General features: G+C 35.6%; 1 protein-coding gene across 1 annotated transcript in view; it reads right to left on the bottom strand.

Moving 5' to 3' along the window:
- LOC136026565 (spatacsin-like) overlaps positions 1-25661 on the bottom strand; it is a 126664-nt gene that overhangs the window by 731 nt on the left and 100272 nt on the right. Inside the window, exons 17-21 of the mRNA XM_065703257.1 lie at positions 23425-23567; positions 19587-19836; positions 16780-17015; positions 15031-15191; positions 6306-6470 (exon numbers count right to left, since the gene is read on the bottom strand). Of these exons, the coding sequence (XP_065559329.1) occupies positions 6306-6470; positions 15031-15191; positions 16780-17015; positions 19587-19836; positions 23425-23567 (955 nt within the window). The remainder of the gene's footprint in view (positions 1-6305; positions 6471-15030; positions 15192-16779; positions 17016-19586; positions 19837-23424; positions 23568-25661) is intronic.

Below are 25661 nucleotides of genomic sequence, written 5' to 3'. Positions count from 1 at the left end.
AATAATAATTCTGTTCCTATTATTTTAAAAAAGACCATTTTGTCAAAAAACTGTAATAAAACCCTGCAAAATCACCAAGGGATTCAATTACGTATGGAACCTAAAAACAAAGCTGCATTGGTAAAAAAAGGTAAAGAATACGGCATTATACTTTACAGTCCCTATCGGCGGTGCTGATCTCCTTTTCTTAGCTCTTCCCCCAGGAAGTGCGATGGGGGGGGGGGGGGGGTAACAGCTGAATCACTAGCTGGGCTCACAGAGTCATACCACTGACCCAGTCCCAAACTAAATAATTGGATACGCTAGGATTCGAACCTTCGCCCTCTCAGACAAAGGGCCCTAAATCCAGCGCACCAATCCACTCGGCCAGGACGGCTCTTGGATCAAGCTGCATTGGATCGTAACAAAAATGTTAATTCTGCAATTAAATCCTTCTATATTCTTCAAGTTAAGATCTGTAACTTCAAAGTCTTAAGTTAATATCTTTAAGTTCTACCAATTAAGTTGTTTTTTCAATTCTTTGTTGTTGAGAGAAGTAGTTCATTGACTGTATTCTTCGCTTTTGAGGCTTTACAAGAAGTGGTTATTGTGTATTTGATTTTTTTTTATTATTCTTCTTTTCCTTAATTTTAAATTCTTCCCTTTTTAAAATTCTTAGGGTTCAAACCAAAACACCTAAACAAATCCAATTCAAATACTTTCCCAAATTTCAATGCCAAGGTTGTCTTGTTTAAAACAATATAAACTTAATTAATATATTGTTTATTTAATAAACTTAATTGTTTGAATATATGTTAAACAATATTTAAGCATAATATTCGTTTGTTTTTTTTTCTCCCTTCTGGCCATAGAATCACTGTTTTCAAAATTTGCTTACCTCACTTTGATGTACAATAACACTGCTATCACTAACAACTCACCACAGCATCGAGCCGACAGACGCAAACATAACTCCCCAATCTCCTATCCAACTTCATCTATTTAAAGCCTAGCTCTTTACACCCTTCCGAAAAGTTCCAACTTCCTTCAAATCCTTCTTTACGACATTCTCCAAGCCCATTGAGGATCTATTTTGATGTGTAAGATAATGTTTTTTTTTACAAATTCAAAAATATCCTTGTCAATAACTCTATTCAAAAAGGAAATAACTTCTGTTTTTTTACCACACAACTGATTTGCTCTTTTCTATGAAATTTTAAGCCAACAATAAGAGCGAAATGTCTTAGACTTAAAGGATTTTTTACAAGTAATATCTCTGTTTCTCTGCTCTGGCACCGTAGCCCATATACCGTAATCCTTGCCATTACCGTAAATCACGCTGGGTTCTTTCCCAATCCATTATGCGTCTTCATGAAGATAGCTCCTATACATTTATCGGTATCAAACCTCGTCCATGTTCCTATAAACGATCACTGCCATTGTCCTCGTCAAAATAACTGGATTCTTCGTAATTGACAGGTCCGGATAAACACCAATGGAAAGTATGCAGTGACTTGAAACACATGTCAAATGGTCTCTTAGCAAAAACCTCGACAAACCTCTGAAGAAATTTCCTGTTAATGAAGAAGTAAGAGTGGCAGCTGATGGTCTCTACAATGATCACCTGCCATAAAATGTTATCACCAAATTTCCTGTCAATGAAGAAGCAAGAAAGGCAGCCGATAGTCCCTACTGTGTTCACCTGCCAAGAAGTGTAATCACCAACTTTTCTGTTAATGAAAAAATAAAAGTAGCAGCTGATAGTCCCTACTGTGATCACCAACCATGAAGTGTGGCCACCAGCTTACCTGTTAATGAAAAAGTAAAAGTGGCCACTGATAGTCCCTACTGTGATCACCTGCCATGAAGTGTGATCACCAGCTTTCCCGTTAATGAAGAAGTAGAAGTGGCAGCTAATAGTCCCTACTGTGATCACCTGCCATGAAGTGTGATCACCAACTTGTCTGTTAGTGAAGAAGTAAGAGTGGCAGCTGAAAGTGCCTACTGTGATCACCTGCCATGAATTGTGAACCCCATTTTTCCTATTAATGAAGAAGTAAAAGTGGCAGCTGATAGTCCTTTACGTGATCACCTGTCATGAAGTGTGATCACCAACTTTCCTGTTAATGAAAAAATAAAAGTGGCAGCTGACAGTGCCTACTGTGATCACCTGCTATGAAGTATGATCTCCCACTTTTCTGTTAATGAAGAAGTAAAAAAAAAAGTAATATAGAACTGGTTGTTAAATGTGTTGTTCAATATTTAGAGGGCAGGTAAACTCGTCGTTTTTTTTTTCCAATGAGAGTACCAAAAAACAAAAAGCAGAGTGAAAATACCCTAGATATTTTTCAAAGTTCGGGAGAAAGGACAAAAAACATTTAGGAGACGCAGGCCCCCTGCTTCGTTCCAATTGAAGCCACTGACAATGTTACCTGCTAATTTTCTGCAACCCCTCATAAGCAAAAGTGTCATCTAACGAAAAATTACAAGCTTAACAAATCTCAAAATGTATTAATCAGGCAAAAAACGCGAAAAAAAAAAACTTAAAGAAATTCAGACCAGCCAGCTGCGCACGCTTTTTCTTGAAAGTATTTACAGGAAACCAACAAAAGAACTTACTAACTGAGAAACAACAACTTCCATTGATTCTATATGAAAACTTAGAGCTTAGAAAGCGGTCAGCCTGCTTAGCTGCACCTTCAGTATTCGAAATTTTCACTTCAGATTCTCTAGCAACAAGCCAATTGGCTAAAGCAATTCTCTAATTAAATTACCAAACATTTTCGCTTTCATGACTTATTAGTAAGTTAACTTTGAAGTTGATCAGAATTTAGCATTAAATTTTAGGTGCCATTTGACTGAATGTATTTCAAACAGTAAGATGCACGAAAAACAAGGGCACCGGCAGGAAATTTTCCAGGGGGAAGGGCAGACGCCAAAATAGCAGTGGTGGTTAGGTGACAGGGAATATATTTCAGGATATTTTTCAGTAGGAATAAGTTTATTTTTAAATGCTTTTATGAAAAAACTCTCAAATAAAAAGAGCAATTAAATTGCATGCAAAATAAAACAAAAACAGTAAATTTTAAAGGAAAAGGATTCCTGGTAAAGCGATCAATTTATATAATCAATAATGTATTTAATTTTTATGCATTTAATCTTAAAAGAAAATCAAACTAAAACAAAAATTATAAAAAGATGCATTGCTTTGGTAGATTATAACAGATGTAGATTTGTCTTTATGCAATTTCCTACACCTTAAAATAGTTTACAGAAGGAGCAGAGATACTCAAAAATCAGCCTGCCTGCATAGATACAACATTTTGATTTTTATAACAGCCACATAAAATATCCGCCTATTGTCGGATTATTTCGTTAGTAGCCTGTACCAAGCCTGGGTAAAGGAGGAGGGTTGGGCTGGGGGCTTGCGACCCACACCAGAAACTCTTTAGCACGAACTTACAGTGAAGGAAAACCAAATTGCAAACGAAACATCAACGAATAGGCTCAAATCAATCCTTTTAACGATGAAGACAAATGCATGCCCACGGAAAAGATTTTTGACTGCTAAGAAAAAGCTTAAACTCGGCTTCTGGAACATGAAAACCATGTCCCAACTGTCAAAGACAGAACAAGTCATAAAGCAGATGATTCGATATAAAATTGATATCTTAGCTATTTCTGAAGTACGTTGGACGGGTATGGGCCAAAAACGAACTGATATAGATCATACTATTATATACAGAAGCAATGTTTAGACAAGAGACCCTGGAGTGGCCGTTCTACTTACAAATGTTCCTGCCAAAGCTATGATAAGTTGAAGTCCGATATCATCACGAATAATAACGGGTAGATTCCTCGGTTCCCATGCGAAACTGTTCCTAGTAGCATGTTATGCTCCCACGAATGAAGCATCGACAGAGGATAAGCAGAGCTTCTACAGTGAATTAGTAGGTGTTTTTAAAGATATACCAAGACATAATGTGTTATGCCTCTTGGGAGATCTTAACGCCAAAATTGGAAATGGTTACACTTAATGTTCGGAGGAGGTCCTCGTATAGCACGGTATTGGAGAGCAAAATGACAATGAGGAATAAGTGATTGATTTTGCCCTTTTACATGATCTTGAGATAGGGGAAAGTCTTTTTCCTGATCCACACATACATAAATATACCTGGAGTTCACCTGATCGTTGAATAAGAAACCAAATTGATCATTATCTCAATAATAGGATATGGCACTCAAGTCTGCAAGATGTCAGAGCTTATAGAGGAGTATATGTAGGATCTGATTACAATCTAATGATAAACACCACTAACTTGAAACTAAAGAAGCATACAGGAAGGTGCCCACAATCTGCAAAGCCACTTTTCGCATCAGAAAATCTAAAAGACAAAGATACGAATCCGTTGTTCAGTATCAGACTATCCAATAAGTTTGAAACCCTTGTTTTGCCCGAAGATGAAGATTGTGAGATAATAGGGGAGAATATGAAGTCATGCTATCAAGAAGTGGCGGAATCAATAAATGGATACCGTTTGAAAGTGAAAGATAAGTGGCTCTCCCAAAAGACATGGGACATGATCAATTAAAGGGAAAAGATAAAAAGACAACTCCTGGATGCCCTTTTACCAAGTGTACAAATACACAAGCAATGCAATTATAGGAGGAACGACCAAGAAATCAAGAAAGGTGAAGGGGCAGACAAAAGAAACTACATTAAGCGAAAAGTAATACAAGCTGAAGATGCAGCAAAGAAAGTGGGCTCTAGGATCCTTTACAAATAAAGAAATAAAATAATAGGCAAGAAACCGATTCAAGATCGACCTTCAAGAAATTCTGATGGCGTTCTCATTACCGAGCGATTGGCTATTGATGAAACATGGGCCAACCATTTTGAAAAGCTTTTAAATAGACCACCACTTGATGAGCTTCTAGACATAAACTCTATAGCTTTCCTTAAGCTTGACATCAATACAGAACCTCCCGACTCTTGACGAATTACTAACAGCCGCAAAGAAATTAGTAACGGCAAGGCGCCAGGCGAAGACCATATCACGGCCGAGTTGATAAAGGCATCAATCAGTTCATGCATCTATATGGGTGTCCTTGTTCCGGAAAACTTGGATGACACAAAAAGTAAAAACAGATTGACCCTACGTCACCCCTGTCCTGTTATATGCTTCTGAAACCTGTTATCAGAATAACACACAGGAAAAGGCAAATTCTAACTTTCGAGAATACATGTCTCCGGAGAATACTAAACCTCAATTGGTCACAAAAAAATCTTGAATTAGAAGGTGAGACGGATGACCGGTAAATCCATAGAGATAGATATCCTTAGGGCATGCCGGTGGAAATATCTGGGGCATGCAGCTCGTATGGATGAATTCCGGATCCCAAAAGCGACGTTCCAGAGGCAACCAGAAGGAAGATGAAGAAGAGGCAGGCCGCGCAATACACGTATTTTCTTGAGCCAATCAATTGTTGTGTCTTATAACTCGTCTTTTTTCCAATTTTTGCATTAAAATACCAAAAAATACAATCTATTTTTCAACGGTATTCTTCAATTTCGGTAAACTTGGGAACGTATTTTCTTGAGCCAATCAATTATTGTGTGTTATAACTCGTATTTTTTGCAATTTTTGCAATATTGCAACGATAAGGCGTTTTTCTATGAAAATGCTCCAAAAATATATTTTTCTAAATCTAGGGGAGGGAAAAAACTAGGGGGAGGGTATGTCCCGTACCCCTAAATTGACACTAATGAAGTTAAATAGTATCGCCTTTTTAAGCTTTCTTGCCATCTTAAATGTTGACGCAGTAAAAAAACGAAGTATTTTTGAGTCAAAACATTTTTCAAACGTAGACTTTCTGTTTCTCTACAGCATGTACCAATTAAATGTTACTAGACTGTGGGACAAACTTACATCAGATGAAAATATACATCACATCAAAGTCAATAAAAGATAAATCTTAATTACCTTTTTTTAATCAGAACTTTATATTTACCAATCAACAGTTGGTTAATTATTTAGAAATTATTAAGTCTTCATCTAACTGTCATGCTTAATATTAATCAGTTTAATATTAAATTAAACTGATTTTTGGCATCACTGCCTAAACAGCTCTGAAACCTGCGAATTAGGTTGCTCATGATTATTCATTTTTCTTATTTTTATACAGAGTAATAAAAATATACAAAACATTATTATATTAATTTTTTGATATTGGATTAAATTATACATAAACTAAGCTAAAGTAAATAAACACTATATAAAGGCACTGTTTTTGCAATAAATATCATATCAAATAGCATAAAATACCTCTCTATCATATCTTCTAATATAGAACTTGCTAAAAAGTGTCTTTCATTTAACGCCAAATTTAGCCAAGCGCCATTCCCATCGATAACGTACCGTCGCCATAATATGCTCGAGAGATCAACGGAGTTTTCGTTTGTTTCTATAAGCAACTTCATAGCGGAACAACTGAAAAATAAACGTTAATATAATCTAATTAATCTAATTATAATCTAATTCTGAGATTTCTAATAACAATGTTTTTAATTAAAAACAGGCAAAGATTAATTAAACATGCAAAGTTTTTCTGAGGGAAGTAAAGAACGAAGTTGGAACCTAAAAACGAGCAAAATTATTACTTCGCGGTCTATCTAACATATGTCTATAAATATAGCACAAAAAACTTATGACACTTCCCCACGTTTGTAGGATTACAGGCAACTAGCGCTTCACTGAAAACACAAAACAATCAAGGAATTTCGGTACAGCAAAATACACCATTTCAGGACACTTTTTTCAAAATAAAAATAAAGCATTTTAGTGACATTTTATGATGATTTTGTAGACAAGTTCGAAGTGAAGCCATCCTGATAGTATTAGGGCTATAAACTAGCTTTAGAATTTGTATCAGATTCGAAATTCTCCGTTGCATAGAGACAAAAACCCGATTTTCAGAGTTCATAGTATAGTTTATTTGTTCGTCATTTCGAGTAATATTAAAGCGTGTTTTTTTTTACAGTTTAAATTGTATATTACTAACTATTGGTATTATAACCGGTGAGATCAGCTATAATAAGTTTTTAAAATAATTTTAATTTTATACTGAAATTTAATGATATGACAGCTGGTGTAAGACTATGAAAAGTGTTATAGATTAGCTTGATGTTGTGACGCTACGTCCTCACTTTCGAATCCTAAATCAATATCCATTTATTTTACTTTGCTTTTGTGTTAGTAAAGCTCTAGATTTCAATGATCCTACAAACAAAGGGAAACATCAAAGTTGGTTTATTTCTGCTAGTTTTAATGATATATGTTAGATAGACCGTGAAGTAATAATTTATGTTAGTTTTAAGTTCCAACTTCGCTCTTTATTTCCCTCAGAAAAACTTTGCATGTTTAATTGCCTGTTTTTAATTAAAAACGTTGTTAATTAGAACTCTCAATCGCCCACTCGCTTGCAAATTCTATGGACATGGTTGGTCATAAATCTTTGACTTATTTTTGGTTTCCAATTGCCTTCAAATGGCTCACAGAATTGATTAACTATCTAACTTACCCTTATTATATGACTATCTGCCTTAGGTCTGCCCTAGGATGATAGACTATCATCAAGAAGTGAAAATAATCATACAATTCTTAAAAAGTTATTCCAGCTTTCCCTCTCCCGGAGACTATCTACTTCTCAAGCCTTTCTATATTAAAAATGAACTGCAAACTAAGAATTATCTTCTAAGGTTGGTATAGCGCATCGATTTACTACTACTACTACTACTAATAACTCACTGCAGCACCAAGCCGCCTGAGGCCAACACAGCTACGCACGCTCCTCCTCCAACCTCCCAGGGTTGGATTTTAATCCTATTTAAAGCCTCCCTCTTTACACCCTCCCAGGAAGTTCCCATTTTCTTTAAATTTTTATTTATGACATCCTCCCAACCAAGACAAGGACGACCTGCTTTGTGTGTAGCCCCAGACGGTTGGCCAAAAAGGACAATCTTCGGTAATCTGTCATCCTTCATCCGTAGAACGTGGCCTAGTCATCTCAACCTTTCTTTCATTATAGCCCCAGAAAGCGGGATTGAACCACACTTTTCGTACAACCTACTGTTTGAAATACGGTCAGTCAGCCGGGTACCCAGAACAATCCGTAGGCAATTTCTCTGGAAAACATCTAGTAACTTTTCATCTGCTTTTCGGAGTGCCCATGCTTCAGAGCCATATTTGACCACTGTCATCATTGTAGCTTCCAATATTCTAATCTTGGTTTGTAGACTTATCTTTCTATTCTTCCAAACTTTTTTAACTGTGAAAAAACACCTTGAGCCTTAGCTATTCTACTTTTAACATCTTCACTGCTCCCACCATCTTTACTAATAATACTACCAAGGTAACTGAAGCTCCCAACCTGATCAATCTTTTCGTTACCTAATGTCACCTGTTCATCTTTATTTATTCCTAGCCTTAGTGACTTAGTCTTCTTGATATTAATTTTCAAGCCTATTTAGCACCCTGAACTCGCAAAACCTCTAAAAATTCATTCATTTTGCTCACACTTTCATCTAACATGCTTAAATCATCAGCATAATCTAAGTCCAGGAGCGTTCTTCCTCCCCATTTGATTCCATGGTCTCCAATTGCCTTTCCTGTGTTCCTTAAGACGAAGTCCATCAAAATGATCCATATAAAGGGGGATAGAACACAACCCTGCTTAACTCCTGATTTAATACAAAACCAGTTGCTAACCTCATTTCCTACCTTAACTGCAGCAGTATTATTCTCGTACATAGCACAAATCACTTTAATGTATTTTTCTGGTATACCATATAACGATAAGACCTTTGTTAACGCTCTTCTATCAACAGAATCGAAAGCTTGCTCATAATCGATAAAACTGAGGACCAAAGGTGTTTGACAACGAAGGGACTTCTCAATTATTAACCTAAGAGTGAAAACATGGTTGACACATCCTCTACCTTTTCTAAAACCACATTGTTCTTCCCTTAAAACTTTGTCTACAGCATCTCTCAGTCTAAAAAGTATCATATTACTCAGTAATTTGCTACCTACAGAGACCAGACTAATGCCTCGATAATTACGACACTCACTCTTGTCACCTTTCTTATACAGTGGTTTAATTAAGGTTTTCCTAAAATCATTGGGTACCTCCCCTTTTTCAAAAATCATGTTCATAATCTTCAGTAGCTTATTCCTAACCTCAGAGCCACCATATTTAAGAAACTCATTAATCATACTATCAGCACCTGGGGCCTTGATATTTCCTTGATATTATAAAAGTAACTATTTTTCTACTGTAGATTTTTAAGGTTCTTTGTTTTGAACTGACTTCAAAACAAAGAAGTTTATATCATTTAATTTTAATGGGCTACAAATACAGCTTTGCACGTACATCGTCCCCATCATTCAGCTCTGATTCCTGGGTCCGAATTTACTTTCTGGTACCAAAAATGTAATAATACGATGGGCACTCCAAAAATGCGAGAAATTTTGTCAACAAGGTAATGGGAACCGTTTTCTATGACTGTGAAGGAGTTGTACTTGTGGACTTATTAGAAGGTTAAAGGGGTCTCCGGATTTCCGTAAAAACAGTCTAAAAGGATGGAAGCATCACCTGAAGAAGTGATTTGACATTGAAGGAGGCTATGTTGAAAAATCAATTGTAATAATAAATGTTGTGAACCGCATTGTATGTTGACAGATTGATTGCATTAGAAAAACCAATAAACAATTACAAAATTCTGCTTATTTTTTAATACTCTTTTACTATCAGAACTATAACCAATATTTATATGGAACTAGCTGAATATTCCAGAAAGACGTTAAGTTTACAACAAAAACAAAGAAAGCAAACAATCAAAAATAGGTTTTTTAAAGGCCAAACGAAAATACTGAAGCAAACACAGAAAGCAAATACTTCGAGAGAACAACCACCTCTCTTCTTCAGTGCGAACAAAATAATATAATCAAGGAAAATACCACAGAAAACAAGAGCCAAGAACTCATATGGCATGGACTCTAGCAAAATTCTAAGAATCAATAGATTGATTTAGAAGGAAAATCAAAGGCTTAATGCCGGTCGGGATTTAAAATAAGAGCTCTGAGACACGAGGTCCTCCTAAATATCAAAATTCATTAAGATCCGATCACCCATTCCTAAGTTAAAAATACCTTATTTTTTCTAATTTTTCCTATCCCTTCAGCCTTCAGATGGTCAAATCAGAGAGAAAGACTCCTATCAAGTTAATTTGAGAAGGTCCCTGACACGCCTACCAATTTTCATTGTCCTAGCACATCCAGAAGCACCGAACTGGCCAAAGAACTGAACCCCCCTAACTCAACCAAAGAGAGCAAATCCATTGCAGTTACGTCAATCACGTATCTACGACATGTGCTTATTCTTCCCACCAAGTTTTATCCCAATATCTACACTCTAAGCTTTTTAATATTTCAAGTTTCCCACTCCAACTCCCCCCAACGTCACCAGATCTGGTTGGGATTTAAAATAAAAGTTCTGAGATATGAGTTGCTTCTAAACATCAAATTTTATTAAGGTCTGGTCACCTGTTCGTAAGTTAAAAATACCTCAATTTTTCTAATTTTTCGGAATTAACACCTCCCCCCCCACAATCCCCTAAAGAGAGCAGATCCTGTACGGTTATATCAATCAATTATCTAGGACTTGTGCTTATTCTTCCCACCAAGTATCATCCCAATCTCTCCAATCTAAGCGTTTTCCAAGATTTCCCGTTTCCCCCTCCAACTCCCCCCAAATATTACCAGATACGGCCGGGACTTAAAATAAGAGCTCTGAGACACACAATCCTTCTTAATTTCAAATCTTGTTAAGATCTGATCGTCTATTAGTAAGTTAAAATACCTCATTTTTTCCAATTTTGCCTCTCCCTCCAGCTCCCCAGGTGGTTGAATCGGGGAAACAACTGTTATCAAGTCAATTTGTGCAGGTCCCTGACACGCCTACCAATTTTCATCGTCCTAGCACATCCAGAAGCACCGAACTCGCCAAAGCACTGGAAATCCCCCTCCCAACTCTCCCAAAGAGAGCGGATCCAGTCCGGTTATATCAATCACGTATCTAAAGCTTGTGCCTATTCTTTGCATCAAGTTCCATCCCGATCTCTCCACTATACGCGTTTTCCAAGATTTCCAGTTTCCAAGATTTCTGTTTCCTCTCCCCACCCCCTATGTCCCCATGTCCGATTCAAATTGAAAATGGAGCATCTGAGAGATAAGATCTTTCTATATATCAAGTTTGATTAAGGTCCGATCACCCATTCGTAAGATAGATACCTCAATTTTTACAATTTCCCATCCCTCCAGCCCCCCAAGACGGTCGAATCAGGGAAATGACTGTTACCAAGTCAATTTGTGCAGGTCCCTGACAAGCCTACCAACGTGCTAGGACAAGTCGTCCTAGCACGTTCAGAAGCATCGAAATCGCCAAGGCACTAATAATCCCCCCTAACTCCCCCAAAGAGAGCGGATCTGGTCCGGTTATTTCAATCACGTATCTATCCCTTATGCTTATTCTTCTCACCAAGTTTCATCCTGAACTCTCCACTCTAAGCGTTTTCCAGTATTTCCAGTTTTCTCCTCCAAATCCCCCCAATGTCACTGGACCCGGCCGGGACGTAAAAAAAAGAGCTCTGAGTTACGATGTTCTTCTAAATATCAAATTTTCTTAAGATCCGATCACCCATTCGTAAGTTAAAAATACCTCATTTTTTCTAATTTTTCCAAATTAACCGAAATACCCCACCTCCAACATCCCCAAAGAGATCATTTCCTTTCCGATTATGTCAACCATGTATCTAGGACTTGTGTTTAGTCTTCCCACGAAGTTTCATCCCGATCTCTCCACTCTAAGCGTTTTCCAAGATTTTCAGTTTCCCCATCCAACTCCCCACAGTGTCAACGGACCCGGTTGGGATTTAAAATAAGAGCTCTGAAGCACGAGATTCTTCTAAATATCAAATTTCACTGAGATACGATCACCCGTTCGTAAATTAAAAATACCTTTTTTCTAATTTTTCCGAATTGGCCGTCCCTACACTCCCCCCTACTAATTCTAATTTCTAATTTCTAATTTAATCTGGTCTGATCCCTGATAAGCCTACCAACTTTCATCGTCCTAGCTTATCTGGAAGTGCCCGAACTAGCAAAACCTGGACCGACAGACAGACAGAAATTGCGATCGCTATATGTCAGTTGGTAAATACCAGGTGCCATAAAACGAAACAAAAACACGGAAAGTCAACAAAACCCATGAAAAAAAAAAACACCAAGAAATTAAGTATAAATACAATTCAATGAGAGATTACACGAAATGAGAGAAATATAAGATTATAATGATATAAAAAATTATAAGAATTAAAATCAAATACCTAACAACAATAAAGTGAATCTTTCGCCAATATCCAGAATTTGCACAAAATCCAAACAATTCCGAACTGCCATCGGCGGATACTAACAAACTGTTAGTTGTATAAAAACAGTAATACTTGTGACCAAGGAGGCATCCAGAAGGGGTAGGGGTTTGACCTCTCCCCCTCCTAAATATTTGTCCGACTCGTAAAAACGTAAAAATTCATATAAACACTTTGTTGATGTATTTGTAAGAACCCCACTCGGAAATATCCCCCGCTCTGAAAAAATTCCTGGTTACGGCCCTGGTTGTGACCATCAATAATTGGTCAGAAGAATTCAATTCTTGTCTCCAAGAGGGGTTTGAAGGCTTTAGTTAAATTTTGAAGGGGGAAAATGAGAAAAAATATGAAGATTTTGGTGACTCTTGAAAACCTTTGAGAAGTGAATATTTTAAAATGCCTCTCATTTATTTAATTCATTTCAAGAAATAAGAGTTTAAACGATAATTTCAGGCAACAACGGATTTAACGACGTAAATCACCAAAAGATAAGTTACGCCGATATAGTAAGTTTTTAGCCAACTTGTCACCAAGTTTCTGACATGTAGTAAGTTTAAGTAATAACGTTTAAAAACAATTTGAATAAAGCTAATTAGTTTAATTAGAATAGTTAGGTAAGCTAAGAAGTTTAAACTGTAGGAAAAAGAAGACACTCCCTGCCATTAGTATGTATATTGGGACGGCTGATTAACTCCCAGGCTCCCTGAAATTTATTTACACTTACACCAGATACACCTCATTTGATTAGTTGCCAGTAGTTTTTTTTAGCCATTTTGTACCTTTTCTTTTTTTGAAAAAAGAAGACACTCCCTGCCATTAGTATGTATATTGGGACAGCTGATTAACTCCCAGGCTCCCTGAAATTTATTTACATTTAAACCAGATACAGCACCTCATTTGATTAGTTGCCAGTAGTTTTTTTTAGCCATTTTGTACCTTTTCTTTTTTTGAAAAAAGAAGACACTCCCTGCCATTAGTATGTATATTGGGACAGCTGATTAACTCCCAGGCTCCCTGAAATTTATTTACACTTAAACCAGATACAGCACCTCATTTGATTAGTTGCCAGTAGTTTTTTTTAGCCATTTTGTACCTTTTCTTTTTTTGAAAAAAGAAGACACTCCCTGCCATTAGTATGTATATTGGGACAGCTGATTAACTCCCAGGCTCCCTGAAATTTATTTACACTTAAACCAGATACAGCACCTCATTTGATTAGTTGCCAGTAGTTTTTTTTAGCCATTTTGTACCTTTTCTTTTTTTGAAAAAAGAAGACACTCCCTGCCATTAGTATGTATATTGGGACAGCTGATTAACTCCCAGGCTCCCTGAAATTTATTTACACTTAAACCAGATACAGCACCTCATTTGATTAGTTGCCAGTAGTTTTTTTTAGCCATTTTGTACCTTTTCTTTTTTTGAAAAAAGAAGACACTCCCTGCCATTAGTATGTATATTGGGACGGCTGATTAACTCCCAGGCTCCCTGAAATTTATTTACACTTACACCAGATACAGCACCTCATTTGATTAGTTGCCAGTAGTTTTTTTTAGCCATTTTGTACCAACGAATTTCCAAAAACATGGATAAAACTTTTTCCAAGAAACTAAATTTGTAAAATGGCATGAAACAGAGAACAAGAAAAGGGGACTAAAAGATAGTCCCTACTCCCCCCGCCCTAAAAAAGAAGCCATTGTTATCTGCATCTTAAGCAGTGAATCATAATAATTTTATAAGAATTTCAATATTGTTGCAGTATTTTCCATATCCAATTTGCTTTCATGTACTAAAACAGTCTAATTTGCGGTACCATATATCTCTGCTTATAAACACATGGCCGCAAAATCCCTTAGTAACAGTCCCATAGTTACCCAAGATTTTGCATATTTACCCCTGCAGCCATATGTAAAAGTCCTCAGAGTTACTACTCTGAAGTCTTTAAATCATTTTATTAACACCATGCGAACCCAAACTAGACTTAGAAGCTCCCTTGTTTATTATGACTCCCCCTCCCTGATTAAATATACCGTCTTTCATATTGAAGTAGTTTGTTTTTCCAATTTTGTGATGCGAAACAGTGAGACTCTTCTGTTTCACAAATATGGCTACTGGATCATGTTAGCCATCTCGAGAATTTACTATTTCATTTATTGTTCTTCCTCAAAGTAGAAGTTTCCGCTGATCAGTATATAGAATATCCAGACAAAAGTAAGAAAATTTATGCGCCCCATACAAATTAAATATTTCTATGAAATTACTGATGCTAATCTGAGACCCACCAGATAAAATTGTAAAATTATTCCTTTTAGCGTCATTTTTTAGACTCGTGATGCTAAACAATGAGACTCTTGTGTTGCACAAATATGGCTACTCAATCATGTTAGCCATCCCGAGAATTTATATTGAAATAATAAAAGACAAGGCAAAAGACAAGACAAGGCTTCTAATAAAAGACAAGGCAACTTTGTCTACCCCATCGTCAGCTTTTTAAAACAATTCAAAATTGATTTAAAAAACATCAAAATATAAAACAATCGAAATTGATCTAAAAAGGCAAAATATACCTTAGATCGGTGGTAGCGGCTAAGTTAGTTAATTCAACGGCTGATAAACCAAAAACCCTATGTACTGCCTCGCCAGGTTTCGCATCTCCATTTACAGCAATTTGGACCGCTATCTCTTGAGCTTTAAATGTACACTCCCGAGCTTTGTGTAACATATCCGCCTGTAAAGAAAAACGAAAAGATATTCAGATTATTCCAAGTAACCATCCCCCCCCCTCTAGAAAAATAAAATTTCAACTCTCTTTTTTCTTACTTTCATCGAACAGAAGTATTGATGCCTAGGCTATTTAAAAAAATGGATTTTTAACCAAGAAGTTTTATTGTAAGTATTTTTTGTTTTATTTTTTATTATTTTCTTTGCTAAAGACGGCCCTTAGATATAGGGCCGAAATATTCAAATAGGTTTTGTTCATTCACTGTCTTGGGAAAAAAAGTCCTCATTATTCAGTCTTCTGTATTTGTATTTTGGAAAGGCAGTGTGGTCTTCGTCATTATTTATGAACTGTTTGATCATAGTCGCTCTTCTGACAATGTATGCCACAACTTTAATGTAATTAGAAATGTCCCCACACAACTCAAACCAGCAGTGCTCCCTTACGCTTACAAAACTCAAGCACAATTCCAATATGCTAACCACAGACCAATTAAAGCATTACACAACACAACTATAATTAACGTTCACCACCCTTATTCAAAAGCAAAAAAGCAAAACCCTTTACACAAACGTACCTTCAAATGTATCTAAAAATGTTCTCACACAATTAAGCCTGACAATATTCCCTTAAACACAAGTCAAGATATCCTACACCAAAACATCAAAATTCAACACAACACAAGCTAGCAATATAAATCGAAGGGAACATAACTAAATTTAACCTGTAATTTAATCAGCCCAGTGATATTCACCTACATACAATCTTACCAACAATAACCCAAAACAATAGATAACTACACGACATAACAGTAAATATAAATTCCCACACAAGTGAATTGAGTAGTTCTGAATTACAAACAACCTAACACATAATGCAGACAACACACTAGACAGCATCGCCTTAAATATATAAAAAAACTCCTATACAGCCAATTCTAGTAGTACACACCTAGTCCCTGTCTAAAACAACCTTTAGCGTACTATGCATAACATAACTAGAATAATATAAAATTCAACTTTGAATATAACTAAATCAACAAGGTAGTGCTCGCCAGAATGCAATATAACAATGTGAAAGAGGGGAGAGGCGATGAGGAATCTAATTATGTTGAATTGAACAATACAGTAGTTTTGATACATTTAGGGTTTAGTGGGAAGTGAGTACAGTTACTGATATAAAATAGTTGCTGTCGGTGGCTACCTTCAACCACTAGGGAATAGGGAATAGAATTGGGTTGTCAATTTCACATTATTACCCTTACTTACAATACACTTAAAGTAACCTCAACAATTACAACTACACAGAGTAGGGTACAAATACAGTCCAGTATCGGTCAGTCGAATTAACTGGTGGTAGGCTGGGTTTTTGGAAGATAAAAATCCACTGACTAAACTATCTGGTACAGGGTGTCAGTCGCAAATCTGATACATCATCAGGTAAAACATTTCGCTGGGTTTCAGAAAAAGCATGTGAAGCCAGATTTCATCGTCAAGTCACTCTTCCTTTCTGTATGGGTCGGTAGACATAATACCCATAAGAACATCATACTGGGCTCCTAAAATAACGTGACTGCACTAAATGCAAACATACATACCTGAATGTAAAACTCAGCAGCGTGTGAGAAACTTTCCATAATCGATTGTAAAATTTTCTTCGTATCTTGTTGAACAACAAAGGACTTCCGTGAACTTTGGTCAAAATTAAGGTGCTTTGAAGAGGTTGACTTGTATGTCTTCTGAAACAGCTGAAGATCACTTGCCGACACTTTAGGGGAAGATTTCGCTGCCAAAATTTCTGGCCCAGCTGCTTTATTCATAAGGTTTCGTAAACCTAAAAATTTCAAATACAAGGAGAAACGCTTAAATAAAGATGAAGCTTTCAAAAAAGGCCAAACGGTTCAGCTGTCTAAGAGAACAATCAAGTTACCGAAGAGTAGCCAAGTTGCTAAGAAAAATCGGGAAATGGTGGTAAACCAGGAAAATATTTTGTTAACTGGAATATTTTGACGGTTATTGAAAAAAAACATAGCAATTTTAGACATAGAAAATATTTATAATGATTGTGATTTTTATAACTATATTTGTCCTCAATTATAGCAACAGTATTTAATCAACTGAAGGCCCGAATCCTTAAATTTTGGTTTCAAGCAACCATACCCCTCCCGCTTCCAACCTTGAATAAATTTACTATTGATTTACTATGCAACATTAGAAATTCTAAAGATTTAACTCGACTGTCCAGTTTTATTTTCTCATACAGTCTAAGAACACCATATAATCTACAGTCACATATACATTCATATGCTAGAGATACAGGTTTGATATATATATTTAGTTATTTATATAAGCAGTGTTTACTAAGAAGTTATCTACATGAGGGAGAAATACTGTGTAGTCTATGGAGCTTTTAACCACAGCATAAGTAATTAAGCCATTAATTGCAGTCTATACAACACATTAATTTTAGTTTTATTAGTTTTAATTAGTCTGATCTTCCCAAAAATAGCTGGAGCAAATACGAACAAAAGAAGGTAACAATCTTGTAATAGACCAACCTGACGTTGCAATCAATAGAGGTGACAAAATCAAAGGAAAGATTCTGTGCAGTCTATGCGGTTAAGTTGTAAACTGCAGTCTAAACAGTTGAGGTGCAATACAACGGCACTGCAAAAGCAGGAAGCACAATGAGTTCTTGGGAACCTGGTGTCTTCGGAACAGAAGGGGTTGCATTCTTGATTCAGAAGGAGGTGACAAAATCGAGAGTCTTTTTGTCTTTTTTTATTTGACACCATGTTCTCTCATAATCTGTGCCGAAGTGCCGTATGTCTTTGGTCAAAGTCTACCAAAATAAATCATACCAAAAGGGGATAGTAAACAACCCTGTTTAATTTCTGACTTCAAACTGAATCACCTACTGCTTTCACTTTCTAGCTTAACCATAGCAATATTATTTCAATTTATTCAATTTATTTATATATTTATTTCATTCATATTCATTTATTCATTTTTATATTCATTTATTCATATTTGTTTATATTCATTCAATTTATTTATCTGATAAATTATACAAGGATAAGGGCTTCACCAGCTTCACTAAAACTTTCCTATCAGCTGAATAAAAACCGTATCCAGGATTTTTATATGGAGGAGGGATCAGGAGCGGGGGGGGGGGGGGTATAGTAGCTTAAAAACAGCATTAAAAATGTTTTTACTTGCACTTTTGTTACGTTTTTACGATTTGGACAAAAATATAGAGGGGGTTCCAACCCCTAGCCCCTCACCCTGGATATAGCCTTGAGCTAAATCAAATACCTGTTCATAATCTAAAAACATGGGGGCTAAAGTGGTCTAATGATTCACGCTTCTCACTTATCACCCTAAGGGTAAAAAATTAGTTGATGCCTCCTCTCTTCTTCTTAAAATAACACATTCTTTATACGTTCGTTTATACGTCGTTATACGTCATAATGCGTTGTTTACACGTTCTCTTGAAACTTTATCCAAAGCATCCCTTAGTCTAATACGTTGCATCATGTGAAGCAGATTACTTCTTATGTACATCAAACAAATCCTTCTGTAGTTAGTATACTCACTCCTTATAAAGGGGTTTGATTAAAGCTTCTCTAAGATTACTAGGTACTTTCTTAGAGGAAAAAAATATTCGTTTTTCTTCAACATCTTACCTGTAGCTTCGTAACCACTACATTTCAAAAATGAAAGTAAAGGTAAAGGATACGGCATTAGACTTTACAGTCCCTACCGGCGGTGTAGATCTCCTTTTCTTGGCCCTTCAGCCAGGAATTGCAATGGGGGGTTGGGGGCCAACCATCCTGTGCTTTCGCACACCCTTCCTGTTTACTTTCCCAGATTTCTCCAGGTACTGATTTAGAGCTGGGTCGACTCCGGCTAAACTTACAGAGTCACGCCACTGACCCCCGTCCCAAACTGAACAATTGGTTACACTGGGATTCGAACCCGCGTCCTCTCAGACAAAGGATCCTGAATCCAGCGCACCAATCCACTCGGTCAGGACGGCTGGCCGATACTTCAAAAATACATTTAATATATCTTCCATTCCACAATCAGATATTTTCAATTTAACAATATATATCTATTCATTAAAAGATTCATCTAGCATACCTAGGAAAATATTATTGTTGCAATAGTAGACAAATGTGAGGTCAAACTGAAAGGGGAGAAAAAAATATGAAATGAAAATTATGTGAGTCTCCCAAGGGTCTGTTACCATTTAATTAGCACAACATTTAAGTTGTACTATGAGGATGATAATTCGCCCAGCAAATAAAAATTTCTTGTTGGCAACTACAAAATAGGAGATAATATTATTGTGAACAAACTAACCTCAGGCAATAATAAATGGGGAAAAAAAAGGGTAACACACCTTGGATGGCTTCCTCTTCCCAAAGTAGTGCAACTTCATCATATAAATGAAAATTCAGGGCAACGAGGCGAAATAATTCAGTTTTGTTCAGTTCACAATTTTTTTTAAGAAAGTGGATTAGCGCCATCTTGAACTGAGGTTGTCTATCCATACCTTTGCCAAGTAGATATTCAAATTGTTCATGGTTGTAAAGTATGTTAAAGACATACGACATCTCTGAATATCGTTGAATGCCAGTTAGCAAACGAACCTTAAAAAGAGATTTTTTCAGGGTGATTGATTGATTGATGACTTTCTCAGCTTCCTAATCTCAAATGTTTCTCAGAGTGGACAGAGGCTTCTCTTTTCTAAGTTTTCTGATATTTTCCAAGATCACTCAAGAACACACTAGTTTTTCGAATACCCTCTCAGTTCTTTCATATACAGCCCTGTAGGAAAAACGCCCCTCTACCCTAACCATTGTTGCATAGCTTTCAGTACACTTAAAGCTTGAGATCACTCAAGAACACACTAGTCTTTCGAATACCCTCTCAGCTCTTTCACATACAGCCTTGCAGGAAAAACTCCCCTCTACCCTAACCCATTGTTACACAGCTTTCAGTAGATAAAGCATCTTCAGGTTCTTTTTAACATTATTAAAAAGGCTCAATTATGCGCAGGGACTATTTTATTCTGGTTCAATTTTAAATTTTTGTTAATTTGATTGGCTCTGTCTAGTTTTAAAGTACCAAGAAAATTGAAATAAAAACATTTTTGACCCATTTAAATTTACTCATACCTGAAAACCACGATTTATGAAACTTTTCTTGTTGTTGCTTCAAAATTTTGAAATTTTTAGGGCTGTATCACATTTTGGTCCTGTCGCTAAAGCCTTAGAAATAAAAATTAGGACAACTAATTCATTAGATTTGACAACGCCTTCCGTCCTTAGAAATTAACCTTCAAAGGAAACTTAAACCACGGGTACTTTTGTAAATCTGGATACTTTTGTTCATCGTCCTGTGAGGCTTAAAAATCTGTCAGAAACCCAAACTTTATATATTTTTCTCAATATACTTAACCTCAAACAACTGAGGGGCGTGCAAACAGCAATGTGGTATGATGATATCCAATCCTCAACAAATTATTTCCATGATTTGGGTATAATTGAGAATCCCACTTCCCCTGCCCATCACGTCCGCTCCGAGAAGTACCGCCTTCCGCCAATCAAATCAGAAAGAGCTAGATTCTCAATCAGATACCAGATTCCTCATATTGTAAATAAACTTAATTTAGTAGAAATGTCCCAAAGTTTCATGAGCCGATTTTCTTTGAAAAACATATTTCAAAAATAGTTCTTTGCCTGGATGTCGGGATTGATGAATAATACATTTAGTATGTATTTTGTTGTGGTGTTCTCGCGTTGGGGTGGCCTCCTCTGTTATCTCCTACCTTGTATATTTTTTTATTTTTTCGCTCTGTGTAGTTTTTTTTCTTTTCTCTTTTTTTTATGACGAGATTTCGTGTTTTTCCCATGCATTTGTACTGTCCCAGCCTTACGAGCTCTGCTCTCTGTTGGGGCATAATATTGTTTTTGTATTTTTTAAGTTGAATTTAATAAATTCAGTGCCATTTGTTCCATTTGTAATTGTAAGTGAATAATAATAAAAAAATTGATAAATTCAGTGCCATTTGTTCCAATTAACGAATTCAGATAATTAGATTTTATTTTTGATGTCCTCAGCACCCTGGCAGAAGTTTCTGTTTAGATTTTTCTTTTAATCTTACTATTTGCTGAAGATACCTGCTGGAAATATAGCGGAAATACTCGCTTGCGTTTTAGTTTCACCTGCCATCTATCTAAGATGGCAGGTTCATCAGGTTGCCATCTTTAGTTTCACCTGTCTATCTTCGCAAAAAGTCTAAATTCTGAATAACTTATCGATTTTTTTATAGTGACAACGTAGCACGGTCTTCGTCATGTAAATTCATCACTACAGATATCATAGCTTATACAATTTTCTATACGTGAAAATTGTCTTATGAATATTTTTCCACGTGAACTTTGATATGGAGAATCTACTAATTTTGGATAGAAAGGTAGGGTGCAGTTTATTTTTGCCAAATCAAGGCTGTTTTCGGAGCAAATGGAAAATTGCCAACAATGGAAATATGAAACGGTTGTATGGTTGCTGTTTGGCATATTTTGATCCAAAAATTTTTGCAAATTCAAAATTAGGATCTTCAAAATTTAATTTCGTCTTCGTTCCAAAACGTACTCGACCATTGGCACTTAAAATGTTGAAAATGGAACCGTAAAATGGAAATCGTAAAAAGGATACGTAAAAAAAGACAGTAGAAAAATTTAAATAAACAAAGCCAGTTAAAAAAAGGTACAATAAAATTAAACTAAACCAAAAGGGAGAGAAAATCTTTGCTTCAGGAAAAACGATTGTCAAAATCGAAACAGACATTCATTAAGACATACATTTTATTTAAATGAAAGGGGTGCGGTTTTGAAACAAAATATGGAACCCCTGACTCGACTTAAGAAACTAAATTTACTTGCTTAGAAATATAAATTTATTTTACAAGCATTTAATTCAATATTTGTTTTATATTCAATGTGCCAAACCCAATTTCTTAATATTTTAAAATACCAAATGTTTAATGATTTTAAGACAAGGATAACCACACATGGCTGAACTTTAAGTAATTTCAAAAATTAAATAGTCGTAAATACCTGAGATATTAAAGATAAATAAATGTACCATGGAATAATATTCAATTTAAATGATAATGAACTAATTTAAAACTGAAAATAATTTACCAGTTAATACAATAACGAAATGCACAGTTTAAAAGATAAATAAATGCAGTTGAATAATCAACGAGATATTTTTAGCCACAAATAGATACTTTGTGGCCGGGCCACTACAGCTCAACAGTAGAGCGGACTAATATGGGTTCAAATCCTATTCACATAATTTTCTATATAAAATTCAAATCATTTCGATTCATGCCTTATTTTCCACCAATAAACTTTCAAAATATAATATTGTAGAAACAAATTATATTTGCATATTAAGGGGGGTAGGGGTAAAGTGTGGAGTGTCTGCATGCCTGATGTGTTAGCTACAATTATTCTGCATATAATGTAGTAAGAATTGTTTTCTAGCTTTACGCCGTCAAAATACTTTACCCCCACCCCCTAATGTCCAAATATAGCCCAAATTATGTATTTTACATCTGTTCTGTCACTACTCTTTGTTTTAACTCACGCTAAGCTGAAAGAAACTAACGGTTCTATAATGCGTCAATGAATGAACAACTTGAGCGGTAGGGCGTTTATCATGCAAATACCAAATTTTCCAAACCCACCAATATATAATAGAAATGTTAAATATGTAAATTTTTCCCCCTAGCTCCTTTTCTTTTAACCATTCACTATGTAAAGCTTATTTTACTAATTTCTGGAAACAATATTTGGGTATTTTATATTTTAATAAATTCTTTTAGTTTTTGTATTGATTATCTAATGTGTGACAGTTTGCCTCTGATTAATCTCCAAGGTTTCTTTTCTTTGACGTAGAAAGAAACCCAGCTATATTAGAGCTTGTGATAAACTTTTGGAAATAAATCTCATCTTAAATTATGTTCCCCGGTCCAATATATTTTAGCAGCGGTCAGAGTTCTCTAAAAAAATAAAAAAGGTTGAAAAAAAATGTCGTTCTCATCGCAACAGCAAAACATTTGTTATTTTAAAATGATAACTTCAAGAAGAAATATGAGCATCATTGTGAATTTCAAATGATGATTTCACACACTGGACATACAACCGAAAAAACAACAAACTCACCATTAACGACCACTTTGCGAGGCGAGTTAGAGTGTTGGTCAGAACTTTAGCACGACGAAGGACTCTCCCTATACCTTGAATGTCACATGACTGAGAAAAAGCAGTGTGAGCTAATATACAATATTCAATAGACATCGCCAATTCTGAAAAATAAGAAAAATAACATTTCTTTTGGTTCTTCTCAACAGAAAAATTATAACGATTGTCACTAACAAACAGTAGCAATATGTTTAAGGAAAATATTGTAATTGGAGCCCAAGGCCGTATCAAAGGGGGAAGGGGATTTCAGACCCACCTCAAAATGTTTGCCTGACTCTTAAAAACGTAACAAAAATACATCTAAACAAATGTTTGATGTGTTTTGTAAATTTTTGTGCTTGTAATAAAAACTGAAAAAAATTAAGCCCCCCCCCAAACAAAATCCCGGATATGGCCCTGGTAGAGCATTGTGTCTGAAGAAGGAATCTGTCTAAGATGTAATAACATATGTACAAAACATGTTTGAGTTGAATGTAGATAATACATTTTTGACACAATTCATGAAATCCACAATACAGTAAGAGGATAATGAGACAAAACCCATAAAAAAATTATAACTGGAGTATTGGATCAATATACAATATTCAATAGACGTTGCCAATTCTGAACAATATAAAAAAATGAGATTTCTTTTGGTTTTTCAAAAACTGAATGAGTTTTGGGTTTACAATTTTTATCAATGGCTATGTCACCATAACTACTGAAAGGCCTAAGGACTGACTCAGTCTATACAAGCAAACTGAAAATTCATAATTCATGATCTTTTATCGATCTATTATACAGATGGATTATACCACTACATAGATCTTTTATATCTATACCATAGACTACGAAACAATAACTACTAAAAGGCTTATTACCTGATTTGAATCTATACATGCGAACTGAAAATTCATAACTCATAATCTATAATTTATTTACTATATGCATAGATTGTACTACTTTATAGACCAACTAGTTATGGTGAACTGATTCGTGATTTCATTTACTTCAGTTACTTTGTTACAATTTAGTTACTTTCAGTTAAGAAACCAATTTTTTATATTTAATTTATGATATTTTTCAAATCATTTAAGGAAATCCCCTTCCCTCCCCCCTTCAAATTCTCTCTGAGAACTTTACTACCCACAGAAAACTCCCCTCTCCCCGCAAAAATCCCCCTTAAAAACGTACATTCCAAAATAACAAATACTATATGTGAACAATGGGCAAAACATAATCTGCAGCCCTTTTTACATTAGTAAAAAAGCCCATTTACATTAGTATACTCCACGTGGTAGCGCAGTGGATTGGTGGCGCAAAATTGTTAAATGTTACACTATCGAATAGCATTTTCTCATTGCCATCAGTTGGGTCAGAGCCAAGGCTGTAACCAGGATTTTTGTTCAAGGGGAGGGATTGCAAGAAAAAACTTTAAAAAACACATCAAAATTTTTTTTATATGCATTTGTGTCACGTTTTTAGCAGTAGGATAAAAATTTTGGGAGGGAGGGGGGTTCACGCCTTAGATACAGCCTTGGTCAGAGTCTACAAGTATTTAGATATATTTTCTAATCCTTGTTCCTTACCTCTAGACTAGGTTAGATAGATAAACTGTAAAGTAAATAAGGTAGCAAGAAGATAAGGCAATATGTTTTATAAGAACAACAAACCCCTTGATTATCCTCGGAACTGGGTGTTGTGGAAAGGGTGGATAAGTGAATACCAAAGATAGTACAAAGTATAACAAGACAGCCAAAAATCTACACAAAACCACTTCTAGCGTGTATACTAGCATTCAATTATTATAATATCCACCCCCATTGCCCTTGCTGGGTGAAAGGCCATGAAAAATAGACTAGCACCATCATTTGGTCTACAGAGTCTAGTGTCTTACTTTTACACTTATGTCCACTTGGTTCCTGATCAGAGTATACCCCATTTCACCTCATTGCTAGGGAATCGGGTTGATACTTGTAGGTAAAACTTTTTCTATGGGGGGAGAGGAGGTAAGGGGGAGTAAATTTTCTGTTCTCTTTACTAATGTCAATATATATAATCTGAGTCTATGCTTTTGTCCATTTTATGACAGTCATGTTCATATACATATCAATCATATCAAAATACATTCTGTCTTAAGATATGTTCTGTCTTATTTTGTTTCGATGGGTTTCTCAACAGAATAATAAATAATAATGATCTTCACATAATAAAAATTG

Source organism: Artemia franciscana, chromosome 4 (assembly GCF_032884065.1).
Source record: "Artemia franciscana chromosome 4, ASM3288406v1, whole genome shotgun sequence".
Lineage (NCBI taxonomy): Eukaryota > Metazoa > Arthropoda > Branchiopoda > Anostraca > Artemiidae > Artemia > Artemia franciscana.
The sequence above is the reverse complement of the archived record's forward strand: the minus strand, read 5'-3'. Positions and strand labels throughout refer to the sequence as shown.